This window comes from Meleagris gallopavo, chromosome 23, assembly GCF_000146605.3.
Source record: "Meleagris gallopavo isolate NT-WF06-2002-E0010 breed Aviagen turkey brand Nicholas breeding stock chromosome 23, Turkey_5.1, whole genome shotgun sequence".
NCBI classification, from domain to species: domain Eukaryota; kingdom Metazoa; phylum Chordata; class Aves; order Galliformes; family Phasianidae; genus Meleagris; species Meleagris gallopavo.
Window position 1 is genome coordinate 1,227,942 of NC_015033.2, and position 23,632 is coordinate 1,251,573.

At 42.7% G+C, this 23,632-nt stretch overlaps 2 protein-coding genes across 11 annotated transcripts in view; one reads left to right on the top strand and one right to left on the bottom strand.

Moving 5' to 3' along the window:
- Positions 1 to 61: 61 nt before the first annotated feature.
- Positions 62 to 7,567, top strand: TARDBP (TAR DNA binding protein). Of its 3 annotated transcripts, none has more exons than XR_004161894.1 (6): positions 62 to 336; positions 1,025 to 1,188; positions 2,172 to 2,312; positions 2,878 to 3,048; positions 3,366 to 5,567; positions 6,381 to 7,567. XR_004161894.1 is itself a non-coding variant. In XM_003212271.4 (5 exons), exons 1-5 carry the CDS (start codon positions 99 to 101, stop codon positions 3,894 to 3,896), a joined length of 1,245 nt encoding a protein of 414 aa, XP_003212319.1. In that variant the 5' UTR covers positions 62 to 98; the 3' UTR covers positions 3,897 to 7,567. The 3 variants fall into 3 exon arrangements, 1 of the variants encoding a protein (XP_003212319.1); XR_004161895.1 differs by having other exon boundaries at positions 3,366 to 3,953; positions 4,461 to 7,567; XM_003212271.4 differs by having other exon boundaries at positions 3,366 to 7,567.
- The window catches only part of MASP2 (mannan binding lectin serine peptidase 2), a 26,362-nt gene continuing 9,901 nt past the window's right edge, over positions 7,172 to 23,632 (bottom strand). Inside the window, exons 3-13 of one of the 8 annotated variants that reach the window (XM_019622454.2) lie at positions 20,028 to 20,247; positions 18,480 to 18,657; positions 18,159 to 18,290; positions 12,441 to 12,637; positions 11,735 to 11,882; positions 11,071 to 11,189; positions 10,011 to 10,089; positions 9,561 to 9,698; positions 9,094 to 9,168; positions 8,262 to 8,337; positions 7,172 to 7,256 (exon numbers count right to left, since the gene is read on the bottom strand). In XM_019622454.2, the coding sequence (XP_019477999.1) occupies positions 7,211 to 7,256; positions 8,262 to 8,337; positions 9,094 to 9,168; positions 9,561 to 9,698; positions 10,011 to 10,089; positions 11,071 to 11,189; positions 11,735 to 11,882; positions 12,441 to 12,637; positions 18,159 to 18,290; positions 18,480 to 18,657; positions 20,028 to 20,247 (1,408 nt within the window). In that variant the 3' untranslated portion in view covers positions 7,172 to 7,210. Of the gene's footprint in view, positions 7,257 to 7,561; positions 8,338 to 9,093; positions 9,169 to 9,560; positions 9,699 to 10,010; positions 10,090 to 11,070; positions 11,248 to 11,734; positions 11,883 to 12,440; positions 12,638 to 14,661; positions 14,788 to 16,548; positions 16,742 to 18,158; positions 18,291 to 18,479; positions 18,658 to 20,027; positions 20,248 to 20,517; positions 20,625 to 23,632 lie in introns of those variants that run through there. The other 7 variants (XM_003212274.4, XM_019622453.2, XM_019622456.2 and 4 more) reach the window with 7 other exon arrangements.

Sequence of the window (23,632 nt, forward strand, 5' to 3'; positions counted from 1 at the left end):
CGGGCCCGAGGCGCTGAGGACGAAAGCCGACGGCGCGCTTTGCTCGGGCGGTTGTTTACGCGTGTTTCTCTCCCACGCTTCAGTGACTTCCAGCAAAGATGTCGGAGTACATCCGGGTCACGGAGGACGAGAACGATGAGCCCATCGAGATCCCCTCGGAGGATGACGGCACGGTGCTGCTCTCCACCGTGACGGCGCAGTTCCCTGGGGCGTGTGGGCTGCGGTACCGCAACCCGGTGTCGCAGTGCATGCGGGGCGTGCGGCTGGTGGAGGGCATCCTGCACGCTCCCGAGGCCGGCTGGGGAAACCTGGTCTATGTGGTGAACTACCCGAAAGGTTCGTGCCTGCGCCTTTGTGTTTCCCTACGAGCGTCCTTTTAGTCAAGAGGTCCGAGTGTGTCGAGTCCTCGCGTTGACAGAAATCCTCTGATCTTACTCGTGTTCATCCCGCAGGTGAAGTTGAGCCCGCTGAGTTTTCAAATGCCCACAAATCTTTAATTCTTTAGCTGCAGAAGTGCTTGAATGACAAAGTTTTGTATTGTGCTTGGGAGAGCGGCAGCCTAATTAGAACTTCTAAAGATTGCTGGCTCTGTGTGTGCTCACAGACACTTCAAGCCACGCTTTGGTCACAGCTACCTTTTGAGCCAAATGCTGAGGAAAAGAGCAACCAAAGACACTCTCTCCAAAATAGTTAGAAATGGTCTTCTCGTTAAATATTCTTGTTAAAAACCTATCTTGTTCTCCTCCTCAGAGGACTCTAAACATTACTGGGTGGTCCTTGAGTGAACTAATGCAAAAATAACTCAGAATGCATTTTTGAGGAGGGTTTGGTAGTTCTTTCTTTCCTCATGCTTGCAGACAGTTGGCTGTGGGTCATAATGATAACCTCCAACAGCTGGCACATGTTCTTCTGCAGTCTGCACCTTCTCTTATTGTTGTCTGGTTTTATACCAGGCTGTTCAAGATTAGTGGAAGCAGTTTCCAAGCTTACGAGGATAATTTCTAATGTACATCGTTGTATTCAGATAATAAGAGAAAAATGGATGAAACAGATGCATCATCAGCCGTGAAGGTAAAGCGAGCAGTACAGAAGACTTCAGACTTAATTGTCCTAGGTTTACCCTGGAAAACTACAGAACAAGACTTAAAGGAATACTTCAGTACGTTTGGAGAAGTTCTCATGGTGCAGGTAAAATACTTTTTGAGTAAGGAAAGATGTTAAGTAGAAATTGGGGTTCTGATGATGCCAGTAGAAAGAACCAGAGCCATGTACGTGCAGAGCAGATCTGAAGCTGTGTGCCTCAGTTCCTCGGTAGTTTGTTCCATGAGCTTTGTAGCTGCAGACTGGTGTAGGTACAGGTAGGAATATTTGGGAGTGGTAATCCATGCAGATCTGACAAATGGGTACAGTATATTAAGATCTGTTTAATTTATGTTACCATTATTAATTGTTGCGGCTGAGTACATGTCTATTTTTCAGACTTTGAAACAGAGCTTTACTAAATCAATTCAGGAACAGCATGTTCCATGCTCTAGGTTGCCTCTGTGTCACCACTACCTCACATAGCCTGTGCAGCATCTCCTGTGCCAGCTGCAAGCACCGTGCTAGGTGCTGCTTGTCTGGGACAGGCACAGCTGTGGTGACCTGGCCAGGCCTAGGGGCTCTTTGCTGAGAGAAGCTGAAATATAAGCTTGCTTCAGTTTTCTTCTCATGCAGGATTTTTTTATCCTCCCAGAAGGGGAAGATCTCACTGCCACAGAAACGCTCTTAATCTTTGCCTTTTGTTACCTGGCTGTGTCCCACATGCAGCTATGTGTGGTTGCTTTGTTTATACAGCAAATCTGGCCATGCCATTACAGTGTTAGAAAATAATTATATCCCAGTGCTGGTCATGCTGCTTTAGTAACTAATACTGGGGCTCAAAGCAGTCAGAATGCTTTAAATTTGTAGGTGTCAGAAGCCTGTGCTGTGACTATGTAATAGTAGGGTTAGTTTCATAGGAAAAGGTAGTTGTGTATGAGGGGGTAATCAGAGATCTGAATGCATCCTTCCTGGTGACGGTAATACCAAGGCTGATGCAGAAGATGATAGGTAAATAGCACACCATTAATGTCATCAGAACAAGCACGGTGCTACTGCGTTCTGTTTTAAAGTCTGCTTTTTTATCCTAGGTTAAGAAGGATATTAAGACTGGTCACTCGAAGGGTTTTGGTTTTGTTCGTTTTACGGATTATGAGACCCAGGTGAAAGTCATGTCCCAACGACACATGATAGATGGCAGATGGTGCGACTGTAAACTTCCCAACTCTAAGGTACTTTCATATTTATGACTACCTTTGTTTTACCTGACATTCACAACTACTCTTCTTTAGCCACTGTGTGAAGTGAGCAGATGAACCCGTTAATAAAAGCCCTGGTTGTGGTTTTTGGGTCTGAGTAGCCAGGATAAAGAACATAGATGAGGTGGGTGAACGAGAAATGAATGAGAGGTGTTGGGGACTCAATTTCCCAATATAAAGTTCAAAATAATGTGTTATTAACATCCAGCAGTATGTTGCTTATCTTGTCTGATGCATGAACAGAGGAGGCAAGAATATATAAACTATGGAATATCAGAATGAGTCTTTTCTGATCGTGTGTATATGCAGTTAAATGTACAGCACAGTGACATGTCCTGCACTGCCTTGTCACTGTCTGTAACTGACTACCTTTGTTTCCCTGTTCCCATCTGTACCAACTTGCAGACGTGCTCTCTGAACAGAATTTTGGAAGTCTTAAGCTTACCAGTTCAAAATTCCTTATCATCAGTCTTCTGAACAGTGGTCTTCATGTTAAAGTTTTCATTTGTTAATTACACTTCTCTTCAATTCTCTTCAGCAAAGTCCTGACGAGCCTTTGCGGAGCAGAAAAGTGTTTGTTGGACGCTGCACTGAGGACATGACAGCAGATGAACTCCAGCAGTTCTTTGCTCAGTATGGAGAAGTGGTAGATGTCTTCATTCCTAAACCTTTCCGAGCTTTTGCTTTTGTTACATTTGCAGATGATCAGGTACGTGTTAAAGTATTTTAGCCTCATGTTCAGACAACCTGTGTTTCAGTAGCTAGGTGACCCTTAGGGTCCCTTCAGTGGTGTTGGCCTGGCTGAGGTTAGGTTCTCAGATGCTGTTGTGCATACAGCTTTTATACTGCAGTTAGTTCTGTAGCAAACATGAAGATAGAACACCTCAAATATACACATACGCTTCTTTTCAGGTTAAATAAGTATCTGCTTAGGATTCACACGGGCTTATATTGTCTTGTACTACTAAATGTTCTTTTTAAAAAAATATAATAGCCTACATTTAACTAATCCCTTATTTTTTGTAGGTTGCCCAGTCTCTTTGTGGAGAGGACTTGATCATTAAAGGAATCAGCGTACATATATCCAATGCTGAACCTAAGCACAATAGCAATAGGCAGTTAGAGAGAGGTGGAAGGTTTGGTGGTAATCCAGGAGGTTTTGGGAATCAGGGGGGGTTTGGCAACAGCAGAGGAGGTGGGGGAGGACTGGGTAACAACCAGGGCAGTAACATGGGCGGTGGCATGAACTTCGGAGCCTTTAGCATCAACCCTGCCATGATGGCAGCAGCACAGGCAGCCCTGCAGAGCAGCTGGGGGATGATGGGCATGCTGGCTAGCCAGCAGAACCAGTCAGGGCCGTCGGGAAACAACCAGCCCCAAGGCAACATGCAGCGGGAACAGAATCAGGGCTTTAGCTCAGGAAATAACTCTTATGGTGGTTCCAACTCGGGAGCAGCAATAGGCTGGGGCTCAGCTTCCAACGCGGGTTCCAGCAGTGGGTTTAACGGAGGCTTTGGTTCAAGCATGGATTCCAAATCGTCAGGCTGGGGAATGTAGACGCAGTGGGCTCTCATACTGACTCTTTGGTGGGAAATCAAATTTTTCTAACGCGTGGTAAGTATACTGTAAATTACATATAAATTTTTTCCAAATCAGTTTGTTCAATGTGCGGTATATTCAGCAGTATTTTTGATGTCTTTCTTTTGTAAAAAACAAACAAACAAAAAAAAAAAGGAAGAGGAAGAAAGGTAAAAGGAATTTTATAAGTTTTGTTACATAACTTGTTGGAATACTGAATGTTTGGAAGTGGACTGCTGTTTGCCTGATAGGTAAACTAACACTACAATCAATAGGAAAGCGTTCTCTTGTAGTACTTTACCCCTCGTTTCCTGGCTACCTGAATTCTTTGCATGTTCAAAATGGAAACCATTGGTCAGAAACAGCATTCTCTCCCTCTCGTTTTTAATTTGATCCCACCATAAGAATCTCCAAGTGCCCCAACTGGAGAACTCAGTGTTGTTTTTCTGTTTCGTTTGTTTTTTTTGTTGTTGTTTTTCTTTTTTAACACTGTCTCCCCTCCATACTAAAGTACGATATGAAGGCTTCATTTAATCTCCGCAGTTCATCTCATTTCAAATGTGTATGGAAGAAGCACTTCATTGAAAGCAGTGCTGTAAATATTCTGCCTTAGGAATACTTCTGTCTACATGCTTTCTCATCCAAGAATACTTCATCACACTGCACATGCTGCGTCTTAGACGGTGGGTGTTCCATTTTTATCCGCTACTCTTTATTTCATGGAGTCGTATCAACGCTATGAACGCAAGGCTGTGAGATGGAACCAGAAGGCTGTTTGAACTTTTGAAACCTTGTGTGGGATTGATGGTGGTGCCGAGGCATGAGAGGGCTGGTATGAGCGAGAAAAAAGAGAGCGCATGCGGAGACCTGGTGGTGCATTATGGGATTTTATTTTACTTGGCGAGATGTCTCTCAATCCTGTGGCTTTGGTGAGAGAGTGTGCAGAGAGCAATGATAGCAAATAAAGTACGAGTGTTTATTGCATTCAAAGGACATCCATATGTGGAAGACTTTAAGTGGGTTTTATACCTAGTTAATCAATTAGCTGAATGTGTTTATGTGAAAAGATATTTGTATTTTTTTCCCTTATGTCAACTGCTGTGAATGCTGTATGGTGTGTGTTGTTTTTTTTTCTGTTAATGATCTGTAAGTGTGGCAACGTGAATTGAAGATGGTGGGGTTTGCGATGAGAACATTGAGCTTGTGATGCGCTTGGCAGTAGCTCTTGCAGCACATCACTGGTGAGCTCAGTGTGCCTCTTGAGGGTGGAAGCTCTGCTGTGTAAGATACCTTAAGAATGCTGTTTGCTGCAGTTCCGTGTTTGGATGCTTTTTATAAGATTTGTCACTGTAGGAAATTCTTAAATAAAACTGATTTAAGTAATATGTGTCTTTGTTTTGCAGCCCTGAATGCAAAGAATTCATAGCAGTTAATTAATTTTACCCTTTTGAGATGAACTTCTGTAAAGTATTGTTTGCAGCAATTCAGTTCGTTTCAGATAAACGTGCTCTAAAAGTTGGCAAGTCAAATGGAGCCACCACGTATCGCTACCTGACACCCAACTTAACCCACTGCATTTTTGCACTGTTCAGTGATACGTAGATATTTAAAATCCAGTTCCCACAAGTTTGGGTATCCGCACCTAGAATGGTAAGCAGTTCCCTCCACTTTGCATCTGTACCGAGGAAAGTTACTTCTATTTTTAGGAGTAGGGGCTCTTATCAGAAGTGTGATGGAGGGGAAACAAACACTGTCAGATGTACTGACATCCACGGCACCTCCTGTGGGGGTGTATTTTTAGAGCAGCCCCCCAGTGGGAAGTAGGGCTCTGTGACACTTCTAGCTCAGAAGACAACTGTAAACTCAGAATTAGTCACAGAAAAGACTTCCTAGCTAAATAAAGCATTAGTAAATGTACATAACTTTGACAGAAGCCTTACCTGAAAAAAATGGATTTACTGCGAGTGCAGAGGGCCAAATAAGAGGCAGCTTCTTAACAAAGAGCAGGATCTTTCAGTGCAAACTGCTGGAAAATTATTTCCTCTGGTGGTAGGAACTTGAAGAATTGTTGAAGCTATCTGCACTTGCAACCCACTAAAGCTTGATCCATGTTTTTACACAATGTACCACTATGCTGTAGCTATGCAACTTCAGAGTGTGGATGTTAACACAGTTTAATAGGTTTTTTTTGAGCTAGAACTCAATTACTGAGTATCAGTGCTTGTGAATAGAAGACCATCTAAACAGCTGCACTACTGTTAGTTTTCCATTTTAATTGCAATACTAAATCAGCTGGGTCTCAGTGTATACCTTAAGTGGTTTGAAGAGGGGTTGCAAAAAACAGGCTGAAAACTAATCGTGTGCTTGTTCATATCCCACTGCAAAAAGTTGCTTAAATCTTTTTTCTGCACCTAAGTCAGAATAATATCCAAACTCTGTACCATTGTGAATTTTGCATTTTAGCACTTGCACTATTACCAGCTACTTCTGCTGAGTAACACTTAAAAATGGTATTCTTGGACCTCCAAAGACTAACTGTGACATCCCTGCAAGGAACTTTATGGTAAGTTTTTGTGATTAGCATGGCTTCATTTTTTTTAAATTGTCTTAAGCCCAGGTTTAGGCTTTAAGAGGTGGGTTGGCGGTGCTGAATAGTCCCCTAATAATTTCAGACTTTCCTGACCCTCAAACAAAATCCTTGAAGGTTTCGAAGAGTTTTCAAGTTTTAGTGATATTTTCTAACTGCTTTGCATACTCTAGTGTTTATAAGTGAGTAAATAAAATACTGTTGATTACATATTGAAGTGTTCAGTCTTGTTTTGTTTTTTTTTTTTTTAAGAAGACTTCAGTATTTCACTTTCTAGAATAATTGAACTAAGAAGAGAATGTGAGATAAAAGAGACAGTATCTTTACATTATCAGAAAAGGATATACCATTTGGGCATGCTTGGTAAGAATCAGTTACTGTAGAAAATATCTAACTCTACTCTCAAGTAGTTCTTGATTGTAGTGATATTAGTATTTTATATACTTGAATGTGAAAACTTGTTCTGTTTGAAAGCTATATTAAGAGAAATGGTTTTTGCAGCTGACAGCATGAAGGCCTTTAAGGTTATGGTTGTGCAGCTGTGCCTGTACTTCAGTACAGCCGTAACCTAGGGAGCCTGAGAGGTTTCTCTGTACGTGTGCTCTCCAGGTATGTAGGGCTATTGGGACTCTTTAACTACCCATCCACTACACATGGCTTAAGGTACCTTAATGCTGCTCTGCCTGCTTTCTCTGGAGGTGTTCATTCAAACGCTAGCTGGTAATGCCGCAGTCCTACAAGAATCCACAAAGCTATTTAAGAGAAAACAAAATAGATTTTATTAACTGAATTTTTAAAGAGTAATTAAAAGTCTCAAGTTTGTTTAAGTTTACAAAATTGTCATACGCTTAATGGTCTTTTAACAATTTCTGGGACAAAACAAAAATGAAAATTGATGCTCAAGTGTTTGGTTTTGTTTTTTGCTTTGTTTTAAAGAACAGGTAAGCCTAATAATAAACATGCAGGATTTTGTGTTGTTCTTGAAGTATTTAAATAGTCTGTGTAATGTAATCCAAGAACCAGTGAAAAGCTGGTAGGAATTAGCAATAAAAGTCTACTAGGAGTTATTTGTAATGATGCTTTCAATCCAAGGAATATAACTTGTTACTCTTGTATAGACCCCATACTGCCCTGCCACAGCGCAGTCTAAAGCCCAGGACACAACACCAATAACAAACCATTTTCTGGTCTGAACATCCAAGAGCACGAGTGGCCCTCCGCTGTCCCCGTGGCAGGCATCTCTGCCCCCTTCCTCAACTCCAGCACACAGCATGTTTTCTGTTACCACAAGAGGATTGCCGTTGTGTGATTTATTTGCATATGCATCTGTACACTCTTTTTGGTTGATAATCATCAATTCAGTGTACAGCAGTACCACGGAAGAGCTCCTGGTCTCAGTTCTTCCCCAACCCGATACAGTTACTATGTCATCGGCTTTCATTTGAAATCTTTCTTCTTTTCCAGGTAAACAAATGGGTGAGATAGTGGTACTCATTGGGACTTTATGTTCCAATTTAATCAATGCAATATCATTGTCAAAATTGACAAGATCATTTCTGTAACCTTCATGAATAAAAATTCTTTCTGCCTGGACTTCCTCATAGTGAACTGAATATTTGTTCAAAATCCCCAATTTAATCTTTAAAGTTGAGGGATTTCTTTGCTCAGCTACAACATGAGCAGCTGTTAAAACCCAGCTGTCATACAAAAGTGAACCACCTCCTAATTCTCCATGCTCAGTAATTAACATCACTTGCCATGGAAATTGTCCAGGGTTGGCTCTCCTTCCTCCATAAATACGTTCTACAGCTCCAGTTCTTTGCATCCCACAAACTGTAAAACAATGAACGCAGTAATAATGTTTTAAGATTTGGACACTGATTTATTACTCTGGCATGGGTAAAATTAAGTTAATGATTCTAAATGTAATTCCGAGATTACTTTGAATGATAGAATTGCTTCCAAATGAATATTTGATTTTAGCATACACTTTTCATTAGTCGGTACAACATACAGCTTTTGGAAAAGTTCTGTAATCAAGAGATACTGTTTTGCTGAAGAATTTGGGCATAGAGAACTAAATGCATTTGTGCTGAATGTAAATTAAAGTAATTGGAATATATGGACATTCTAATCTAAAAGATAAGAGGAACAATTAGGCTTTTAGATTGTAAAATGTTTCTCCCAAAAGTCATTCTTTGATCTTGAGTAATTTTACAGTGTAATTTAGCAGTTTGAGCATTAAAAAAAAAAAAAGAGTGGCTTTTTCTGCTCTCAAATACTTCTGGAGAGTGATTCAATTTTTCTGTCAGAAGCGATTCCAAGCAATTTTCAGGCAACAAGAGTTTAGTTAGCCATGAAACTGCAGGGAGCTGGGATAAATTGAAGGTTCAGCTTTTTACTCTCTTCAAGGGAACTGAGTTGATGGCATTAATCTCCAATGCTAGCAGCAATAGAGAGCCTTAGATAAGACCAAGACTTGTAAAAAATAGTTGTCTCTGTACCAACAGCAGTGAGTACTAGCTGGCAGTTTGTTAATGATTCTTCCATAACCACTAATTGCAGCAACTTTAGTAATCCATGCGTTACCTGGTTCACACACAGGCAGTGTTATTTCTCCCCTGGTGTTCTTCCAAAATCCATCATCACTGCATATATATTTACCTGCAGCTCACAGAGACAATAAAAACAGGAACAAGTGAACAGAAGAGATGCACATAGTTCTCATGAGTCCTGACACCTGTAGAGCATCGTCACAGTGTAGGGCTCCTACACTGTTTACTGCATTTAAGAGAAGTATCACCTCCCCTCTGGCTGTTTGCAGGATCAAACATTACTGCAGCCTTTGCTACCACACAAGCATGTAATACTGCTAACTGGAGAATGGTAAGAATGGGTTAAGCCTACAGCTGATCATGAATTTTACCGCCTGGGAACATTTCAATATGCTTAGGTAAAAGTTCTTAAAAATACAGGTAATACGTCCCACAGATGACAGCCTTTCACCGTGTTTTGGAAAGAGAAGTTCCTTGACCTCTGCGATGTTTATGACCTACCGCTGCTGTTAGCCCTCATGGTGTAGAAGGGGGCTGCACACTGGTACTGAATGGCAGCGCCGTAGGTTGTCTTCTCAGGCCCTGTGAGGTACATAATGGCACCACTGTCTATGTCCTCAGGCTGGCCGCAGTCAACAACTAAAGCAGTACAAAAGATGTAAGTAAGTATTCAATACTAGAAGCCAGTGGGTTCAGTGTCAACCTAACCACGCTTTTTTTTTAATATATAACCACCAGTGCCTTTTAGAGATTTTAAAGAATGGCAGAAATTGAAAAATCTTTCAACTTGTCAAAGTACATTTAGTTTTTGCAAGGAAGGGAATGGTTAGCAAGCATAAAGAAACTGTTTCTCATACTGCCATACGTATTGTTCTCTTTATAAAACCTGTCTTGTTTAAACAAATATTGACACAGAAATTTCCCAGTTCACAAATATTAACATAGACTTACTGATGCACTTTGCCATTGGTTTGTTCCAAGAAGCATTCTTTTGACATTCTGCTACAAAAGACATCACAACATTTTCATTCTCCAAGAAACATGGATAGAAATAAAAGGTCATATTAATTTCACATCAAATTAAGAGGGTAAATTACAGAAAAACAGCACCACCTACACATTTATTTGCTCATTCAGAAAGGAAAAAATGGTAATTAGATTTTTATTTGCTTAAAATCTCTCTACTAGAAATACTGTTTAAATGTATATAATTCCTATACTGCCACTATTAATCTCTTCAGTGTGTCAGGGAACAGCTGATAATGTGAGGGACAGCTTACCCTATCTAGAAACGTGAGACTAATTTGTGTCTACTGTAGGTAGCAGTTCTACCATTCACAGCTGCCTGCTCTCTAGTATGGACACGCAGGGCCGCTCAGTGCACTGCAGGGACACGGAGTGCAGCCTGTATCCATCTATTTACACCCCACTGCCTCTTGAACACCACCCCTCACATCAGTTTTGTTATTCGCAGTTTCTACATAAACACTAAATGTGTGCAAATCAGACAGAGTATAAAATAATTACTGAGAAGAGTCTGCTAAAACAAAGACGCTTAACCATGACTGTGAAGTTTTGCTGTGTGCATATGCAGCCTAGAACAGCCTTCCTGCTAGGAAGTAGGATGCTGTTGAGGACTAAGTGTGAAATGCTGTGTTCAGTGGGAATGACCAAGTTACTAGCTGTTACTTCCCAGAAGAGCTGCAATAACAGATGAAAGAAAATAAATTCTCACTTACTTCCTGAAATCTTTTATAAAATTATTCATTCTTCCAGCATAATTATAAGCTAATCTCCAGTGTTCAAAGAACATCAGCCTGTACACAGGCATACCAAGAAACAATTCTTTGGGAAGGGTATCAAGGACAACTGCTACCAAATGGAGCATACTGAAAATATCTCAGAATTGTTGTATGTGAGCAACAGAAACTGTTAATGAGAAAAGGCACCCACACGTTTAACCCCTGAGAAATTAATCCCAATAGGGCTGACAATGGCACGGTTCACCTACTTCAAGTAGCACGTATCCAATGTCGCAAGAGAGCACATAGTGGTCACCCACGGTGTACTGTGCTTGCACTGGTGCGATGCGGCCATAGGGTGGTGCTTCAGGACTGGGGCACGGCAAACCTGCCACCGAATGACGAGAAATTGCCCTTAAAGTCACTTTGCTATTTACTGCTGAAGGCTGTTAAGGAATAAAAATATATTATGTATATATTTTATGTATAATATAAAAATAAACGCACCTCTCAACCCTACCTCTACATTGTTTCACTTGCACAGATCTACAGCTACTGAGAACAGAAGGAAGAACTGTGGACTGACACCAAGGCTGTGCAGCGGCCAGCACAGAGCCAGGCTATGCTGGCAGGATTCACCCAGAGCATCTGCTGCCTAAACACACACCCCACCTCTTGTCCAGGTGGGAAATTCATTCCCTAAAATAACACCTTATACCAAAACTAGAGGTTAACTGTAAGGCTAGCACGAACCCTGGAATTCTCTTAAAACTCAGTTTCAAAAGTAACTACTGGGAGCTACATTCAATAAGGTAGAAATTCAAGGGTGAAACTACTGTTTCAAAGCATAGCTGTTTGAGTGCTATTCAGGCCTTTCCAGAATTCAATTCTGGAAACAGTCTGGATTTGAGAACTGGATAGAGGTCTACCCACCTGCTGCTGTGTATTTCACCTTCCATCCAGTGTGTGCTCCTGACATGTCAGTTATGAAAGTAATATTTACAACATTAGTCTGTGTCTCAATTTTTGCAGGCAAAGTCTTTCCACAGAACGGGCCAAACTGCTTTTTGTGTGTTTCAATCTGAAAAGAAAGCAGAAAAACAATAACAAAACAAAAAAATCCCCACCCCTATATTTACAGCTCCTCCCATGAGGCTTATACAAGAACAAACTAATTTTAAATTCCTTGAACTTGAATGGCTCTTTCTTGCAAAGCATACAAAGGAAAGGCAGGGAGTTAGAATGACAGCCTGCCACTGCAATACCTCAGAGGGCCTTTTCTCCAAGCATCCTAACTGCTATGGAATTCCTGGGAAGTGATCACTGGGTCCATTTATAGAAAAGCAAAGAGAATGGAAAAGACTTATCTGAGCCCCCCGGTACCACTGGGATACAGGCAAAGCTTGTGATCATCTGAAATCTTTCAGGTCATTAAACACGTGCTTGCATTTGTTCTTTGGGTGAATTTCCCAAAGGAGAAAGGTGCTGAAAGAACACAACGACAAAACTGAAGGGATGGGAAGAAGAAACGAGTGAGGAGAGACACAGGGACACAAAACGAACGTGGCAAGACACAGGCTGAGGAAGATGCAGAATAGGAACCAGGTGTCTCAAAGGTTGTGAGGGAGCCCCACCTTACCTTGAGTACATCGTAGGGGCACAGCACCTCGGGGTGTGTCTCCACATTAAAGGTCTCCACGAATTCCAATGTGATCAGAAAGCCATCTTCTACCTGGATATTGTAGCTGCAGGTGCTGAATGGGGGATAAGGTGCTGGATAGTCAGGGCTGGCAATTTCTCCAGTTCTCTGAGTAAAAACTTGGTTCTGACACTGGGCTAGAAAAAGTAATGGAAAATGATGGCATTTATATTATTCACTCCAGCCACACTGGGTAATTGCTGTGCATTTTTTCTACACTTGTCAAAGTTTCAGAGCCACAATTTAATGACCTCTGAAGGGAAGCAACAGTCACACGTTCTACCGGTAGGCACCTGTGATGGCTGAGAAAGCTGTGTTCTCCCTGCTCGGGTAGGACTGCAGCACAGGCACTATCCAGCACTGCCACCTCAGAAGCAGTGTGGGGGAGGACACCAACAAAAGCACCGCTTGGATGGGCACAGGGCTGGTGCTCAGAAATGAGTGCGATAGCTGCAAGCTCAAAACATTCCAAGGTGTTAAACTTGCAGCTCGTCTCCTGCACCAGAGCGTGCAGAGCCCTAGGACAGCTATCAGCACCTCAGTTCCAGAGGCCTCTGAATGAAGCTCTTTTTTTTTAATGCCTTTGCTGCCAGACGTTTAGAATGTAATTGTATTCTCTGAGCAAAACCAGCTGTGCCTCTTGCAGACACAATTGGAGCCACAAATGCTCCCTGCCGCAGCAAGGAGGAACAGCCACAAGTGCCCTGAGGATCTCTGCTTGTTGACAGCATCTGATCGCTGTGAAGTGGTGCTTTGATCAGCTGGGAACAAAGCCTTTATGACGAGCTGCAAAAGCTGTATGAGCAATCCTTTAGCTGATGAGGAACGCTGGACTGGCTGATAATACCGGAATATTTTTGCAACACCGTGATGCTGAATTAATTCTAAGAGGAAAATCGCTTGAATCGTATCATCAAATACACTGTGCAAGCCTCCCTCAACTAAAATAAAATAAAAAGCCATTATCCAGTCACTATTTACAGACTATCATCTGAAGTAAACCATCCGATTTAAGGTTGTAATTTTAATGGAATAGGACCAAATTTTAAATGTGAAAATGAACATCAGTGTCTTAACGAACTGGGGATGTCATTAGCCAGGATTCTAAGCCTTTTTACTTTGGGCAATGAAACCAGCTTCCTCCCTACACCTGAGCAACAGCACTCCTTACTACTGCGGGAAGCATTTGGATGTAAGTGATCACTTGGAAAGTGGGAATGTGTAAAAAAGTTCTCTTTTTGTTTTACGTTTGTGTGACTCTTAGCACAACTACAATACCATAACACAAGTAACGATGCGTATGGGTACCCCTGTGTGTTTGTTTTACCTTGAAAATTAGCATTAATTTCCTGCAAGAGAATCTACCTTTACCAATCTGAGTGTGCTCCCTTACACAGCAGATCCCACGCTCAGGGAAAAATGGCTTTGTAGGCAATAGGAAAGGACTCTGATGCAGAACTAACAGCAGAGTTCAGATCTTAGCTTCCCAATGATTTCAGTAGGATGTTAGGGGCATAGAGAAACAAACGGTATTTCTCTGTCCATCATCCCTGCAATTTATGTGCAACTAATCTTATTTGACATAAACCTATCCATCGCCACAGTGACTGCCTGTGTGAGCTCTGCTCTGAATTCATTGTCTTATGATTTCAAACAAAACTTATCAAGGCACAGAGTAAACTAGTCAATAAATACAAATAAAGGCTTGTCCTGCATAAATTGAGCACTCTCGTTACTAAATCCTGGCTGACAGGCCCCTCTTGGTCCAAAGAAACACAGAGAGCTCGACTAATGCACACGGAGGTTCTGGCTGCTCTGAACTCAGCCTAACAGCATGCTGCTCTGCACCAGCAGATATCAGTTGAGCTACAATGGGAATTAAATCTTTTCCTTTCATGCTGTACTTGTAGAGGATTATCAGTAGGTTTAGTTTCTTTTCCCCTGCATGCATGTTTCTGTAATTCACTGATTCTGCCTCAAAATACAGAAGCATTTGATGGCTATATGAGAATAAAGCATCTCCTGAGCTGCTGCAGGTGCTGCTTACAGTACTGCCAGTGACACACAGTGTCTCTTCCCTTCTACAGCAGGCATCAGGTCCTGCTGTAATGCTTCCTTCTACCTGCTGCAAGCCCAGGTTAAGAAGAACCTCAAAACCTACCTGATATGCAACTTCAGCAGTTGATAGCTCACAGCCATCTCAGTGGAAAAAAATCCATTCCTCTTAAAAACTGACATCTCCTCATGTTGATAGTATCTGTCCCTGTTCTACAGCGTCAAGAGCAGTCTAGAGGCAATGACAGGAAGAGAAAGGAATAAAAGAATAAAAGCCTTCAGTGTGGAAAAAGATTCCGTGTGAAGTCTTATCCTAAACACACATGCCACAACATAACAAGTACTATCTTTACACCCCTAATGCCCTAAGGAAATCATAAGAAAAAAAACTGAAATCTAATGCTAATTCTGCATCAGAATCCTTCCCTACCTACAAAGCCTTCCTTACCTACAAAACCATTTTTTTCCTTCAGCATACATGGGATCTACTGTACAAAGAAGAGGTACACAGGTTGGTGAAGTTAGATTCCCTTACATGAAGCTCAAAGCTAGAAGGCAGCATCACCTGGCTTCTATTTACAGGAACGACCAATAACTTTCTTTCCCTAGAGTACATTTGAAGGAATATTATTAGGCAAAAGCTCCTCATAAAAACATGAGGACATTGTTTGGTAATATGTACACATAAATACATGTACATAGAGATAGAAAAACACTACGTATAACTACCCAGTACAGTTTCCAAAGGTGGTGTTACCTCCTCTAGTAATAAAAGAAGCAAAGGGACATATAATTAAATAAAAAGAAATAATAATAATACAAAACTGGTAATTCTTCATGCTTTACTGTACCTTTCTTCTTTACTTTCAGATTCCTAATTTTGATGGGGGATTTTCACCATATGGTTTGGAAAATGTGTAGTCATCACCAATAAACTCTTGAGTTCACATGGCCAAAACTAACTGACCCAAAAGAAGATACCCTGTGCTAGTCATAGGAAATTTGCAGCCTGAAGATGAAGAAAGCTAGACTGGACCTTACTTTTCTCGTTACCTCCTCAATGCAGCTGCTGGGAGAGCCCTGTGTCAGGGCAGTATCTTTATTATCCATCAGTCTGCAAGGAAGAAAGTCATAATCTATTCAGCACAAAAAGGATCAAATAATTTCTGAACATTTCCCAGCAGAAATACTGTTCCTTGACTTCTCAGTCTATGCTTTAGAGATGTCCAGAGAGTGCTCAATTATGCTCAGGCCATATTTTATTAGAACTGCAGTGAGCTATTTGCCAGAGGCTTCATTCTGAAAAATGACCCCCTCAAAATTTGCAATTCTGTTGTCACTGGCTTATTAGGTATCTCAAGGAATGTGGATCATAAACTGTACCACTGAACCATGACAAAAACTCAAGATGCTTTGGTCACAGATTCATTGTGATCATAAAGCAGCTTCTGAACAAAATTAAGCACAGAGAAGTAAGTCTTGGTAATCACTTGCACAAATCCCCCAAATCAGCCTCCTGCAGCATCTCTCTACCAGCTATTCACCTGGGCTGCTCAGCTCTGCCATGTTCAGCTCTCACTTGAAATTATCATAATTCCCTCCACAGAACTGGAGAACTGTAGTGTCTGACAAAGAAGCAAGCATGACACTCCTCCAACGTGCTGCAGGAAAACGGCCCCTGCCCAAAGATAGTACAGTCAAAAGGAAACGAGACAGAACCTATTAGTGCCACAATGCCTTTGCACTGCACCTATTTTGGTCAGGGCACTGTTGACTTCACAAGTTCTCTCTGAAGCTGCCCTGGTGACATTCACATCATTTTAGCAAACTCCTGTAACTCTGAGGCTTTGTTCACCAGAATAAACTTCAGCAATAAGACTGGGTTCACAACAGAGATATGGCCAGAGGCCTTCTTTTATCAGCCTCCATTATCTTCTTCCTTCTTTCACTAGTGACACACAGGAAATGCAAGAAAATGAATGCCCACAGGATGCCATGAGCTTTCAACAAATAATGGCCTCTTTATTGGCTGGAGGAAGGAGGTCTGAGAGGCAAGGAAACAAGACAAGCCTGCAGCCCCCTTAGTTGGACTGCAACAGGAAGGCCACAGGGGAGGGCAAACCAGCTTTTTCCAGCACATCTGTATCCATCTCTGCCTAAGCGAGGAGAAGCTTAATTATTTCACGCTGGAAAATAAAGGAAAAAAAAAAAAAATAGCCTGTCAGTATCAGAGCACTCAGGCAGGGACCAAAATCAAAGGGGCAGCTTTTGCCTTCATCTCTTAAGGACGATCTACAGACCTTTGCTTTGCAGCCCAGCCCAGGGGCTGGAACTTTCATTTGAAGGCCCCCCCAAAATGTGAACAAGTTCCAACTCATCAGCTGTGCCATAGCAATTCCCAATGTGCATGGCTCCACCTCTCAGTAGCGTTGTAGCCCAGCCCTTCCATATCACCAATACATTTCTGTTACAAGCCAGCACTCTAGGAAGGAGAGGGTGAACAATGAATAGGTCTGTTTAATGCACTGAAGACATGAAGAGTTTGAATTCTGCATCAGACCAGACAGTCATGGCTGGAGAAGGGTTGTAATGGGGTAAAGGTGGGAAGCCAAATGTCAGTTAAACACTGTAAGTTACAGCCAGGTCTGATTTTCAGCACTGGGAAGCACAAACCGTGTTCCCTATTATGACAATTTTTGTGAGCATTGTGTGCTGGTTCTTTTCAGACAGGATTCAGCTCTAGGTGGGCAAAGTTGCACTCACAGAGGATTAATCTGATAGCATGTGTAGGCACACAATTCACTGCAGACAAAGTGAATCCTGAGGAGCTGATCACTGCGCTGATTCAGACAGACTTTCCTGCCTACCAAATGATAAGCCTTCCCCAGCTGTGCACTGAACAACACAGCCAGGCAGGAATCTGGATAAATCTCATGCTGTATAACCTTCTGAAAAAGAGACTTGTGCTTGGCCTTGTCTTTTATTTGAATGATTTTATTTGGTTGTATCTGGTGTCAGTGATAAGCAGATTGCACTGCTCCTCAGCCTAGGTCCCTCCAGGGACAGTAAGCAAAATCTTTCTCCATTAGACTTGGCAATCTGATTGTTAAGCTTTTTCAGCACATCTACTAACTCAGGTCCAGAACACTCAGTCCCTCAGTACCCAGATAGCATGAGATACTCAGTGCTGCAAGGCTGGCTGCACTGGCAGCCATAAAGCTGGGAAGTGTCTGTAGTTGTAGTGGGCAGCAGACAATGAGTTTCTTGCTTCTCTGTTCAGCCTGTCCAAAGCTGAACACAGGTGCATGCTGACTAAGAAGTAGCCAAAAACTGTTACTTTCACACTCTGACAGCCACTGGCCAATGCACCATTTTGCTATGACACAATGTTGATTGCCCTCATGGCTGCCATTAGCCCACAACAAACCACAGTCACTGCTCACAGCCCCAAGCCCCTACAGCTCCTTCCAGCTGCACCAGGCCCATAGGAGATGTTAAAAGCAACAATAGTAAAAGGCTGCTTTGATTTTGATACTAGTGTTGTGACTAAGTTTAGGCGGATGCTGTAGACAGGAAAGTATCTCTTGATCTGCAAGAACTCACCTGTGCACGTCCTCTTGTTTTCATGCAGTATGTAGCCAATCCGACAGCTGCAATAGTAGCCCCCGACATAGTTGTGACAGTAATGATTGCAGAGGGGCTCACCATCAAACAGCTGTTTGCACTCATCAATATCTAATGGGTGAAGCATAGAAGAATTAGGCAATCAACACCCTTTAACTTTGTTTCACTTTGAGCAACATCTCCATACAAAACTGCCTTCTCCCATCTAACAACAAGAGCCACAGTGTGTGTGAACACATGGAAGCACCAACCCCCCCACAGCTGTTTCTCTTTCACCTACAAGAGGGGCTGGTCTCTTACCTTCAGCAGCATAGAAGGCCTCAAAGCCTGTGAACGGCTTCTCATTGGAGTAGTCAGATCGAAATACAACCATGAGGGTGTTGTCAATAGAGATGTATGTTTTGTTGCCTGGAGCCTCCTCGGTGTCAGTACTATCCCGTCCGCATAGTGTAGCCAAGGTCTTCCCACTGGAGCTTAGCTGCAAAAAAGAAATTTACCAGATGATCACAGAGCTTTGCTGCCATGCATTGGAGAGCATGTGCTTAATGGAATGTGAAAGGAGGTTCAAGACATTTCTAGACTTGGATATTCTCAAAAGGTGCTTCTGGAAATTAACCCAGATACAGTGACACACGAGGACTTTCCTTGCTCTCTGTGAATCAAGCCTATGTGTTTCTCTCCCTTTTCTTTTCAGAGGCCTCCCACAAAGCTGTGAAGCCAGCCTGGGCTACCAGCACCATGCTTTGCTTATTGTACATAAAATTCTTGTAAACTTCACACTTTCAATGACAGTGAAATCTTTGTGTACAGGAGACCTAAGTAAGGACAAAGCGAGAGATAATTGGGGTAAAAAGGTTTCATACACTGATAGATTCAAAACATATAACAAAAGCTCTCTTTAAATTAGTGACTCATGTGCTCTATGATTCACTTATTACAGTCTGAGCTCTTCATTTATCTTGTGTTTGTAATACAAGACAAATGTTCTGATGCACGGGTCATGGTAATGACAAAATTGCACATACTACAGATGAGCAGAAATGGGTATTCTGTCCTGCCCAAAGAAAACCACAGCAAGAACATGGGAATGGCAGCAACTTCTCGTATTAAATAATGAAAATGAGATCTTCCAAAACAGTATCAATTCCACCTGATTTGGTTCCATCAGATGCTAAAGTACTGTCAGTACATCACCTTTGCAAGCTTTTTGTGTACACAGCTCCCTCACTGATATGACCAGGTCTATCCAAACAGCAAACTGAGGCAGTGGTAGGATGGCCTTAAATGAGCAACAGGGCTGCCTAGGCTAAAGCACACGGAGCACAAACATTTCAGGGATAGTGCTCACCATGCAAGCACTTCCCAGAGCCAGTATCTCTTTTTCCTGACATCGTTTCTCACATTAGCTAGCTAAAGCAGACAGCAAGGGTTGCAAATGCACGTTTGGACAAGCTGAGGTATCTTGTTTGACTATCGCTTACACCTTTGCAGTCTCCCATTATTCCTTCGTAAAGCACTACATGTTAATTTAAAGCATACAGTGGAATTTTGGAAAAATGAAGCTCAAATGTTGTCCTGGGCAACATCTCGAACTTTTTGCTTCACAAGAGGGGAATTTCAGAATTTTTTGAGCACAAAACCCCCAAGTTCTAAATGTTTTAATGTGACAATCATGGTCACACAGGCCTCCATAAACACATCATTCATAAATCAACTGAGCGTGAACTTCACTAGCATACTAGAAGCAACTGCTTACAACATTTCTGTTGGTCCTGCACGTGGCCAGGATCACACATACACAGTTTTAAAGAATGCAGCAGGCCACACATCCACCTGCCATACACATACCTTCACGTAATCGTATTCACACTGGTAGGACAGCTCCAGGTTGAAGTGGGTGAAGTAGATGCGGACAGCGTATCCTCTGGGGACAGTAACATTCCACGTTCTCTCCTTGTGATTTGGGTAGGTATTGGGGAAGTTAGGAGATGTGATCCTCCCATACATTTTCTGCAGCACAACGCTACTGTTTACTCCACCACAAAGCACAGCCAGCAAGAGAAGTAGCCTGCCTCAAAGGAACAGATGAGCAGACATTGAGTGTCAACTCAATCACACCCCAAACACCACACATCCAAGGTGCTCATCTCGGTACCAGATCACAGATATCCCAGCACTACATGAAATCCTTATGCCTGGACACCTCTCTCACTTGGTAATAGAAGAAATTACACTGCAGCAACAGCGAGACAAGATGAGACTCACATTCATGCCTTTTCAGGCCTACCCAGAGCCAGGTGGCCAGAGGAGCAGGGCAGGTTGCTGTGACAGCACTCACCTCATCTTGCTGCTCTCCTGCCTGAGCCTGCTCTGCTCGGGGCCCTGGGGGCAGGAACCTCTTCTGATGTTTTTGCATTTTGGGGTGGATGTATTTATTGTGTGTGCTCTGCTGTGTTTGTCTGGATGTTGAACTCTGATGTTTATCTTCCTTCCACCCGCCTCCAGCCTGCTGAGTTCTGGGAACAGCAATTACTGAAAACCGGGCTTACGTTCAGCACATGAGGCCCCACTCAGCAACAGGCAGAGGCAGACAGATCTGCTCCACACCTCATTTCTGCGTGTGGATGGCTTTTTATGCTATCCACCCTAGAACACCAGCAAGGTAAAAAAGTCTTTTGAACCTGACTTGCTGCAGAAAGAAGAAAATGTATTCTGTGCTCACATATGCTAGGTTACACAGCATAATTTCTACTACATCTGACAGAAGAGAAATAGTTTCAGGAATGTTAATGTAATGGAAACAGGTGGATGGAGTGAAAAATAATTTCCTATTACCAAGGAGTCTTGGAGGAGAAGATTGCAAAATTAACTCAAACATCTTTTAGGTATCTGGGAGTCTTCAGAGCAATTTCGCACTGCTACAACATCCAAATAAACCCTAACAAGCCCTAAGGAATTCAACTGGTAGGGCCAGTAGCATAGGACAAAAAGCTTTACTAATTCCACTGCTCACAGATACATTCCCCCAGAAACATCATTCAGGTTTCCTACAGAACTTCTGTGCCAATGGATATGGGGGTAAGCACAAATAAGGGTGAAAAACCAGCACTGGCGTCAGTAGGAACATGGATCCCATCTCTCCCCAACAAAAATGGACAGAGAGCAGGGAAGCTAATTTGCAGCAGGGAACAGACTCCCACGCTATGCATGCAGGCAATTTATACTGAGATATTGTGTAATTAAATGGACACCTTTTCATATCCATTTTCGAACAGCCAAAAAGCATTACCCCAGGCAGTGAATTTGGAGCTGGCAGGAAAGCAGGAGTTATTACATGAGCAAAACTAAAGCCAAGAAACCATCTAGCAGACTGCAATCAGAAAATGCCATTTAATAAGAGCGAAGGAGCAACCAGTAACAGTAATCAACTGAGTAACAGCAGTTGCCACAAGCATGGTTAATGGACAAAAACTCAGAGGGGATTAGCTTTTCCCAGGATCCACTAGTTTACACTTTCTGGAAAAGAAAGTTTTGCAAAAATCAGTACATTCCCAACAGAGCTGGTACCCAAATCCTACAAGCAAATACTTCCAGGAGTGTTTCCTACCAGGCTTCCTGCTCAGCTTAGTAACAGAGGCATGGAAAGTAAATTCTGATCTTAAGTAGGAAATGCTTCCCACAGTCTCAAATTTGATGGGGCCTCTGAAGCCAGAGGCTACCTAGCACTGAAACAAGAAATTTGACTTAATCCGTAATCCTGAAGACTGAAAAACTGTGAATGCCTGATATACACTGGCTTTCTTCCAGTCTGATCTTTGGAGAGAAAAGGCTGCTGTGTTTTCAGTCCTCAGCACCTGACATGAACAATGCCAAAAACACTGTTTCTGTGCATCCTGTTTCTTTGCCTGGAACTCTTCCAGCTCCAAAAGGCTGCATCAGCTAGCCAGGTACAGCAGGATCCTGAGCACTGGGATGGCCAACCTCAGGCCCTGCAGGTGCTCCTCCTGCCAACCATTTCCCTTCTGTCTGAACAGGCCTAAGCCAGCCTGAAGGCCGAGCAGACTTCATCCATGTCACTGCAGTTTCCAGATGTCTGTGACTTGCAAAGTTACTGACCCACTTTAGGAAGCTTGGGTGTTATGCGAAATGACAGATGTCTCTGCCAAGTCTGCCCGGCTGTCTTCTTGAGCTCCTGTCTCCTTTCGTGCTTACGGACTGAGGTAGTGCAAATGCAAGCCATCATTTTCAGGAGAACCACCAGCAGATGTGAAAGCTGAGGTTCAGAAAAGTCTATTCCTTGAAGAAAAATTCTTCTGTGGATTGGAGGAATGCAGAATAACAAAAGATACAGATGTGACCCCATGCGTGCCCACACTCTCCTTCAGTCCTGTACTGTGTCTCAGAATATGCTTTTACTACTGTTACCTTTGAGGTCTATAAAGGAGAGGTTTCAAATCCCTCCTGAGGCAACAGCAAATGCAGACAGCTGAGCCAGACACATGAATAAATCAGCAAGAGCAGAGCTCAGCCAACACAGTGTCCTTCAGGCTGACACCTCCATGGTCCACAGAACCGATCTCCCCTTTCCCTGCAAAACCAGACAGCAGCAGGAATCGACTGAAAAGAGGAAAAAGCTGGAAAGCAGAGGGTCTCCATCAAAGCTGTGTGAGATCCAGGTTAAGTCTTGGTGTAGCTATTTCATTTGACATTGAATCTAGGAAAAGTACCACCTGATAAAAATTCTGCCAAAGCTATGTTCCTATGGTAAGACAATCACAGGGCAAATACCGAGATCTCCTAGCAGTAAAGTCAGTGCAGCCCCAAAAATACATGATCAGAAAGGTCTCAGACAGCTCCACTGTCAAATGGACCAAGCAAAACAAGACACCACCTCCAGAAGTCTTGACTTGGATGTCTTGAGCCTAGGGAGAAAACCATGTCTGGGTTTTTGAGAGGCAGTCTGATAGCAGCACTCCCAGAAGCACTGCGACAACTGATCACAGCTGATTCAGGTATAATAAGCAGAACCACCTAAGTGACCATCTAACGTGCCTCCTCATTTGAAGCACGAGAACGGTGACAACAAGCAAGGCTGGTTGATGAATGGAGGAAAAGCCCACACAGACCTTCCCAGCTTTTAGATGTGACATTGCATTTGTCTAACATAGCAGTGGCTATCCTTGTGTCATAAACTTGGAGAGCAAATGAGTGTAACAGCTGACTGTTGTGATCCCCAAAGACGTTGTTCCCCATTGCCTCTTATTTCTCAAATGCCAGCTGCTCCGCAGAGTCCCAGAGAGGTTGCTTTGCTGCTTGCTGTTCCGTGGCTAAATTCAATCCTTCTGCACTGAGGTGTTCAGAGGACTGGGGGAAGGATGCGACAGAAAAAAAAGGCGTTGTTTCCTCATTACAAATCAGATAGCGTGACTGACATCAAAAGACAAGCACACAGA

What these genes read in the sequence shown, in the direction of transcription:
- TARDBP (XM_003212271.4), top strand. Translation starts at nt 99, where the DNA reads ATGTCGGAGTACATCCGGGTCACGGAGGACGAGAACGATGAGCCCATC. An exon ending in GTAAACTTCCCAACTCTAAG is followed by an intron (nt 2,313 to 2,877) that starts GTACTTTCATAT and finishes AATTCTCTTCAG; the next exon opens with CAAAGTCCTGACGAGCCTTT. An exon ending in TTACATTTGCAGATGATCAG is followed by an intron (nt 3,049 to 3,365) that starts GTACGTGTTAAA and finishes TATTTTTTGTAG; the next exon opens with GTTGCCCAGTCTCTTTGTGG.